General features: G+C 48.0%; 1 protein-coding gene across 1 annotated transcript; it reads right to left on the bottom strand.

Moving 5' to 3' along the window:
- Positions 1-4,244: 4,244 nt before the first annotated feature.
- Positions 4,245-6,937, bottom strand: NYX (nyctalopin; the record flags this gene model as incomplete). Its single annotated transcript, XM_019523871.1, has 1 exon — positions 4,245-6,937. A coding segment is annotated over one exon (1,437 nt), but the record flags the coding sequence as incomplete, so codon positions are not given.
- Between the last annotated feature and the right edge of the window lie 1,985 nt (positions 6,938-8,922).

Here is an 8,922-nt window from a genome sequence, read left to right as displayed (position 1 = left end):
GTCTTGCCTCTCCGCTCTGGGTGAGACTGATAACTGTATTTGGAGTCAGGAAGGAATTTTACCCCATAGTCGGATTGGTATGGACTGTGGGAATTTTTGCCTTCCTCTGTAGCAGAGGGTATGGCCCTCTACCTGGGACCTCTTGAGCGTATACTGGCAACCTTTTATACAAGCAAGGCATTAGCTGCTGTGGCTCCCTTGCTTTACCTGTGACAGGTTAGGGCATTAGGTCTGTGTTGTGTCAGGGTTCATAGTAGTCGTATGTAAAGTTTAGATTATGGTTATATGGGATGGTTGGGCTAGGGATGATCCTATCTTAGGGGGTTGGACTAAATGGACTTTGGAGGTCCCTTCCAGCCTTACTTTTCTATGACTCTATGATTAGTTAAATGGATGGAGAGCAGTGGGGAAAGTCTCTGCCTCATTGGAAGCCCAGAAACCCTTCCTCCTGTAGGCCAGCATCCATTTCACTGAGCCACATGGCCCCTGGCTGTATGTATGTCAGTCTCTGAGCTGCCCTGGGAGACCAGCTTCAAAAAGGGTGCTGGAGAAGGCTCTGGATAATATCTGACCCCTGGTGTGGTAGTCAGACTGCTGTGATGGAAAGTCAGACATATAGGTTCAAAGTCCCTCTGGAACCCATGTCTCTGGCTTCCTGCATAAGGACTGTGAGCACTCAGCCACTAGAGCTAAAACACGGGAAGAGCCCGCAGATGCCTGTGTGCATCCACAAGGAGTGCACATACATAGCTGTTTACCGACCTGGCCAGTACATGCTCGCTCTGTGCACACACACTTAAGTGTCCACACTCCTGGGGAAATAGGGTTGTTGCCTATGCCCCAGTAGTATTTTTGACCCTTATATGGCTAAAAGAACCCTCTGCTGCTTAGAAATGCAAAGGGAAACAGAATTCCAGCCTTGGTGTTCTTACTTCAATATCCTAGAAAAATTATTCCTTGCTACTGTAAATAAGCATACTGAAAATAGCTGCTCTCCTTAATTAGTACATTGAGGCTTTGTCTTACCCTCTAAAACAGTGTCGGATTAATTCAGTGAGACCCCTAGATCAATAAAATATCTCTTTCTGTATCAAGTGGCTCCTGCTTTTAACATGTTTTTAAAATAAAAGACAATAAGCTAATGGAATATTTTGACTATTATAGTATCTCATAACATGACATCATGACCTTATATGACATGACCTGACTTGACGTGGTTTGTCACATTATATTATGTTCTACTGTCAATGAGATGTAATGACCTAATGTGCAAATCAGCATTTTAAGAACACAAAATAAATTCCACAATGGATTATCTTACATTTCCCTGTGGCAAAACCTCTTTCATTTAAAATACTATTTTTTTTTCTTCTGTGGCAGACTTGCCAACAGAGCCCAACATCAGGCTTGAGAAATCTCCAATGTGATTGGTGAAGCATTTCCACCAATCAGGAAGGGATGGGGAGCAGTCTGCCTGAGAGTCTGGACCTAATTGTGAACTGTGCTTTTCAGGTCTGACAGACTTCAGGGGTGGAGCCCCCGGAGAGAATAAAAGGAGCAGCATGCCCAGCACACAGCAGATGCATCAGGACAAAGAAACAAGCAGGGCTAAGAAGAGCTGGGGAGAGCTGCCCAGCAGGCATTTCCAGTTGCCCTGAAGAAGCCCCGAAGACTCCCTTCACCAGAGAGACTTGGCGATTGGCACCAGCTCAAGGTGGTGCATGGGTCAATGCACAGAGCCCAGACCCTGGCAGCTGCTTGAGGCAGCTCAGGGTGCAACCCCTGGCAAGCGGCCAGGAGTGCAGCGCGTGGGCCGGTGCATGGAGCCCAGGCTCTGGGAGCCACATGAGGCGGCTCAGGTCTCCAACCTCTAGCATGCGGCCAGGGCCCGGTGCAGGCAGTGCTGCACGGCAGATCCCGAGCAGGGACCAAGACTCTGGGAGCCATTCAAGGCTGCTCAGGTCCATCACTCCTGACACACGGCCAGGATCTCACACGAGCGGTGTATAATAGGCCTGTGTGAAGCAGCTAGTATTCGTTTCGGATTTGGCCAATTTGGGGACAGTGATTCAATTTGGTGATTCAGATCACTGTCCCAAATCAATTTTCCTAAATCTGATTTGGAGATTCAGCTGCTGCCGAATCTCTGAATTGCACAAGCCTGTCCCCTGCCCCTCTCCCAGCCTGGCAATGGCTGCCCCACCCGCCCCAGCTCCTGGCACTTTGAAAAAAAAGCCCCAATTCCCCGCTGCCCCCCACTGTCCCATGCTGCATAGGGGGCTCTGTCACAAGCCCCCCCTGCTGTCTCAGGCCCCCCCATGGCTGCCCTGCCTGCCCCAGCTCTGGCCCTTTAAGAAAAAACAAAACAAAAAACCCCAGACTCACTGGTTCCTGCCTAGTGGGGGGCGATCCCTACTGCCCCGCACCATGTGAAGGGCTCTTCCACAAGCCCCCCAAAGCCTTGAGGCAGCTGCAAGAGCTGGTGAGTTTGTGGTTTTCGGGGGGGGGGGGTTGTTAAAGGGCCAGAGCTGGGGTAGCCGGGGCAGCTGTGGGGGGTGCCAGGAGAGCAGGGGAGGGTAGTGAGGTTCATAGAAGAGCCCCTCATGAAGCATGGGGTAGTGGGAGGCAGCGCGGATCACCCCCCTGCCAGGCAGCACCCATTGAGTAGGAGATTTTTTTTTAAAGCACTGGGAGCTGTGGCGGGCGGGGCAGCCAAGGGGGGGCTGAGGGAGCGGCCAGGGGGCTGGAGGGCTGGGGGAGCAGTCGTGGGATGGGGCCTGGCAGGAATCCCCCCATGGTCCCTGCTCCCTTCCCCTGCCCCCTACTTACCAGCTCTGAGTCCAGCTCCTTGCTGCAGAGGGTGGGGACTGCCCAAATCATCAAAGTTCTCTGAATCTTTTCTGAATCTATTTGGAGTGCTTCAAATCAATCCAGACCTTTTTATTGGGCCCCTGATTCATTTTGGATTTGGAGATTCAGTCACCGAATCAGGCCAAATCTCCTCCAAATCGAATCAGCACCTGAAGCTTTGCACAGCCCTAGTGCACAACTAGTCCCCATGTGGAGGACTGAGCCCCGGTGTCACATAAGGTGGCCTGAGCCTGCGACCCTGGACAAAAGGTTGAGCTCTTGGTGCACAGGGCCATGGACAGGCAAGAGCCCAGGAGGCTCCTGCCAGATAGGAGCAACGTACCTATGAGCGAAGACTCCCCCCTGCGAACCAGTGAATTGTGAATTGCCCGGGGAAAGGGATTCTCACAGGGGAGGGGGAGTTACCCAGGTGGTAAGGCTGAAGGGAAGCCCAGACAAGGGAAGGCTTCCTTAGGTCAAGGGGTGCTCTGAGGGGACGTCCCTAGAGATCTTGTTGGGGCCTGGGAAAGCATTGAAGGATTATGGATACCTGATATTGCTGCACCTCATATTTTATATATTATTATACTTGTAAATTTATAGTTATAAGATCTTTGCTGGGCCTCTGCTGGACCCTGTACCAACTATTTGCATTTAGTGATTTTTTTCCCCTATTCTTACCTGCACATACCTGTACCTATTTGTTGTCCTCCTGTATCTCCCTATGTTTATCAGTTTTAGGCCACCTGTTTACCCATGCAGGGCCTGATGCCCTTCTGAGGTAGCATAGATCCTTAAGATATAGTATCACATAAGAAGTGTGCATTTTATTTATAGAGATGTAAATTAGGGCTGTGCAAAATTTCACTGGCTGTTTCGTTTCGACACTGTTTCAACTCATTTTGAGCTCAAAACAGCAAAATCAAATTGAAACAAAGGGCTTTGAAACAGCTTTGAAACAAAACGAGGCTAGTCAAAACGTTTCAAAAGTTTCAAAGCAGCCAGGTGGTGGGAGGCGGGGACGGACCACGGCTGCGCTCAGCGCTAATGTAAATATGTACAAATTTTGATATTTTATTTTTATATTGTGTAATATTGTGCCTTACATTTTGTGTACCTCTATATTTGTGTCTTAGTAGTTTAGCAGAGTCCAAAACCCTGCTTGGAGAATCCGCTGGGACCCCTTGCTGTCACTTACCTGTGTTTACCTGTCACTTACCTGAAACCCCAGTGGTGGTGATCCATTGTAAAGAATAAGGTTTATAGTTATGTATATCCGAGTATATATACTGTTATACATATATATCTGTACCTATGTTTATATGTATGTCTATTTTTGTGCATTAATGTAATTATTAATACATTTGTATATAGTTTTAATATTGTCCTGGCCTGGCTCTGTAGGGAGTGGGGAGACTGTACTTAGCTTGCAGTTCTCTCCCACAGCACCTCTACCTACTGACAATCTCCTTTCATCAGAAAGGGGAGTACATACCCTGGGTATACCTGGGCTACACTTCTTTTTTTGCAGGAACTCATGTCTAAATACAATTTAGCAAAAAATATCAATTTTGTTGAAATGACAGTTTCTGACAGAAAACTGTCTTCATGAAAACTTTGGATGGATCTCCTGTACATGAGCTGGTCAGGGGTGTCCAACTCATGTGGCCCTGCATGTCAGATCTGGACCACAGAGCTCCTTGCAGCTCCAGCGTCAGCGCACCAGCTTTGCAGCACAACTGCCAGAGCCGCTGCATTAGCACAGCTCCAGAACCCAGCAGGGTGAACGTCACTGCTGCTCCCCTCCCCTTCCCCTGCCACCAGTTTCAGTCACTAATGCAGACCAAAGACCCTACAAATTCAGTAGTGAGCAAAGGGTTTGGGGGGCAAGCAGCAGCAGCATTCACCCTCTGGATTCTAGAGCCACACCAGTGGAGCAATGCCAGCAGCTGTGCTGGCAACACCTGCTGCAATTTAACCCCATGGGCAAACACTTGGACAGCCCTGATCTAAAGCAGTGATGAGAAACTCCTGATTGTGGCCCCATCAAAAGCATTATTTTCTTCCCAATTGCAATTTCCAAGTGGATAATAAGCCATAGATTTTAGCACAGGCTCCCAGGCTGTTTACTTTTCATCACTATGTAGCTCCACTGTGGTCAGCAGAACTGCACCAGTGTCACACATCACAAGCAGAGGATCAGGCCCTAATGATCCTCAAAAAAGGTTCATATTTTACAGCCCAGTCCTACTTCCATGAATGCCAATGGAAATTCAGCCCTGAATTTCAGCCCAGGAACGGTCCTAAGTGAATAAACGATTCAGGTTTGTCTTGATAAGGAGACTCTTCCAATTCACAGCTAGAAGAGGAAATCAGCTGGTCCAAAGATGCCTGTGTGCACAAACTCTTTGCTATTGAACTCTGACAGTGGACATGGGGCTTTCAGATATTTAAGAGCAATACCTTGCCTCAAGAAAATTATACAGCTCCCCAGGAGAGACCCATGCCAAAACCTCAAATCCAAGCAGCCCTTGAACTGTGAGGAAGATGTGGGGCCAAATCCACATCCAAACCCAGCAGCAGAAACTCTCCTCTAGTAGCTACATGTTACAGACTTCCTACATACCACTGTGCCCAAGGGACTCAGGGATTATTTAGCCTGCAGAACAATCGCTGCTTGAGCTGCAGTGAGTGGCAGAAGCTGAAAAAAACAGGTGATAGATGTAGCATGGTATCCTCCTACCCCTGAGGAAACCCCATCAGCCAATCCATCCAACTGGGTGGTGTTGGTGAACACTTCAGTGGTGTTTGACACCTCCCCAGGAGGCCCTTCCTGGAGCAGAAGCTTAGAGATAAGGCTGCTGAACTTGCTTTCTGTGGTAGAGTGAGATTCCTGCGTTGGGGTGGGACTGTAGGAAGTGACATTTAACTCCGCTGGGTCTAGACAGTAGCCTTCTGGTGACCTATCAAAAAGTACATCCATCAAGTCAATCCCAGCTACTGAAGATGGGGAGGCACAAGGAATATCCCTGACGAGTCTGTAGTTCTCCATCCACTCTTTCAGCCATTCAAGCCTGCAGTCACACTCCCAAGGGTTGCGGAAAAGATAGAGCCTGCCCAGGAAATAGACTGGCTGGAAGACAGAGAAAGGCAGGGTGCTCAGGTCGTTGCTGTTCAAATGCAGCGAGACGAGACTGGTTAAGTTTTCAAAAGCTCCTTCTTCGATGTAGCTGATCCTGTTTCTGTCCAAGTGGAGAATTTCCAGCTCAACCAGATCCTGGAACCAGGTGTGGGACACATTCCTGAGAAAATTCCCACCAAGACTGAGCATTTTCAGATGCCTCAGCCCACTGAAGGAGTTTTCTGGGAAGTCACTAAGTAAGTTGTCATTCAGGTAAAGGTATTCCATTTTCTGGCAATCCTGAAACGCTCGGTCATGAATGACATTTATTCTGTTGTCCTGGAGATTAAGGTACTTCAGCCTGGTCAAGCCCTGGAGAGAATTATAGGCTACAGCTTCTATCCTGTTTCTCTCTAAGTAAATGTGGGTCAAATTCTCCATGCCCCTTATAGCCCCTGGGATCCTTCTGAAATTGTTCTGAAAACAGAAGAGCTCCTGCAGGGCTGGGAGATCTATAAAAATCCTATCTGGGATGTTGAACAGATTGCAGTCAGCCAGGTCCAGTTTGATGAGCCTTTTGAGAGGGGTGAACGTCCGAGTGTGCAGGTAGCGGATGTATTCGTTGTGGGCCATTTTAAGCTCGGTTAAGCTGGGCAGCCCCTTGAAAGCTCCAGGAGTGATGAAAGAAATATTGTTGTGGTTGAGCGACAGGGATTTGAGGGAAGGCAGGGTGCCGAAAGCTCTCTCTGAGAGCAATTTAATGCTGTTTTTATCCAGGTTGATAGAGGATGCTTCACAGGGGAACTCACTGGGGATCTGAACGAGGCCGGCACGATCGCACAGGACAGAGCAGCTCCGCTCCTGGGTACACGTGCAGTTGGTGGGGCAGGAGCGCACGCAGGCCCACACTGCTTGGATGCAAGGGACACAAAGGATAACTGGAAGAAGGAAAAGCACCAGAGCCACACAGGTAAAGGGAAGGGGAGGAGAAGGGGGGATGAAACAGAGGCAATTGGTAAATGTTAGTTATGATTTACACACACATCTCACCAGACCATTAATAATAACTAGCATAAATTTGCTAACTGAGAGCAATGAACTTCCACTGAAGTATCCAAGAGAAGAGTGATTTTTCTAAAGAGCTTAATCACTCTCAAATCCTACTGGATTCCTCCCAAATGCATGACTCGTTTGTATACACACTACCCATGACTCAGCCTGTCTCTGGAGACAGGAGAAGCGGCTGCAGTGGGGGTGGGCGAATAAATCAGTTGGGCAGGGTTTTGGCTCTTGTCTGGGGGCACTGCAATCAGTTCTGCCAGCTGTCAGGGAAGAATAAATAGTTGTCTAGGGAGTTTGATGTTCCGTAATTGGTGCCTATCTTTTTTATCCCTGTGATAAACCCACCCATTATGACACTTTTCCACTAGTCCTTGGCCAGGCAGTTTAGTATAAGAGGGACAATCAGCTGTTATTTGTAAGCTGACCAGCCACCCTAAATATTTCAGGGGGGGCCCAGAGTTCAAGTCTGTATCTCACAAGAGTGCCTGAAATGGTAGTTCTGTTCTGCCCCAAATTTGCATGCTCTGTTCTGCATGTTTCCCCAGCGTCAGGCAGCGTCATGCTAGAATGGTGCTCCGTACATGCAAATGAGCTCTGCTACTTACTAATTGGCTGTATTGCAAGGGTATAGCCATGCTCATGTACCACTAATTAATTCCATCTCTCAGGCAGTCCTGAGGCTGCACTGACCATTGGGGCATCTTTGATACAATTCTATCTCTAGCACTAGTAAATAACCTGCTCACATCACCATGCTAAGGCAGCTACATAGACCTATCTCTGGTTCTGATTCCACTGCTTCTGGTCCTGAAGTCTGTAGCGGGCCTTGGATCTCTAGACTGTCCCTGACTACGTCTCAAGTTTTGGTGCTGAAATGTTGGACATCTTAGTTAAGGGAAGCCATTCCCATGATGCATCTGAGGAAAGGCGTGGGTCAGGAATGTCTTTGGGGCACTTGCTCCTCAGTCTAAATATTTCATAGTAAAGGTGGCCTTCTCTTCCTCCAGCAAATGAGCATGGCTCATTGTCCAGTGCTCAATGTTCGCTGTTGCCTGGACTAACTGGGAAATGCACGGCTCCCTTGCTGTTCTGGCTGTGTGGTTAGGATGAAGCAGATGGATATACACAGATGCAGAGGACAGCAAAAGCTCCATGCCTCAACTCACACAGGAGGCCACTTAGGCCTCCACAGACAGATGTGTGTGTGAAGAGAAGGCCCAGGAAGTAAAAGAGAGAAAGCTAAAAACGATTTTTTGTTTCTGGTAATTGCTCTCTCAGGTGTGTCCCACTTGCTACTCAACTGAGTGCAAAGCAGCATCTGAGAGCTACCGACATAATCACTTGAAGAAAATTGGTTGTATTGCTTCCCACTGAGTAATTTGTCTACTGCAGTTTGTCATCTCTCCTACAGATGCTACTTTTCCATTATTTGGGCATCAGCTTAATTGCTAACCAACTTTATTCTAGCACAGTGGTGTCACATATTTCTTGGGGGGCTCCTGGCTAACAGAATAAGCTAATGGAATATTTTGACTATAATAGTATCTCATAACATGACAGTAATGAAGGAGACCACTCTCAGGATTTGTGCTTTCAACATGTAAAAAGGAAGCTGTCAGATTGAACTGTGTGCAGCTGGATTTGCTCCCCATGAGAGGCTCATGGTGTAGTGCTTGTTGGCTGTGACCGCCCTTACATGGTTTGGTTTTTTGGGGTTTTTTTTAAGACAGACAGCTACTGCTGGTGATCATTTTCCTATCATGGTTAAACCTTAGTGGGTGCCTGTCTTCTGTTCTCCCAGCCCTTTCATGTATTGATCAAACTGTTCTTTGAACCTTCCCCAAGTGTTTTCTACATGCCTAATCCTGTTTAGAGGTGACCTGCCTGAA

This window comes from Gavialis gangeticus, unplaced genomic scaffold, assembly GCF_001723915.1.
Source record: "Gavialis gangeticus isolate Ggan-Ray unplaced genomic scaffold, GavGan_comp1, whole genome shotgun sequence".
Lineage (NCBI taxonomy): Eukaryota > Metazoa > Chordata > Crocodylia > Gavialidae > Gavialis > Gavialis gangeticus.
This window is presented reverse-complemented; position numbering and strand designations above follow the sequence as displayed.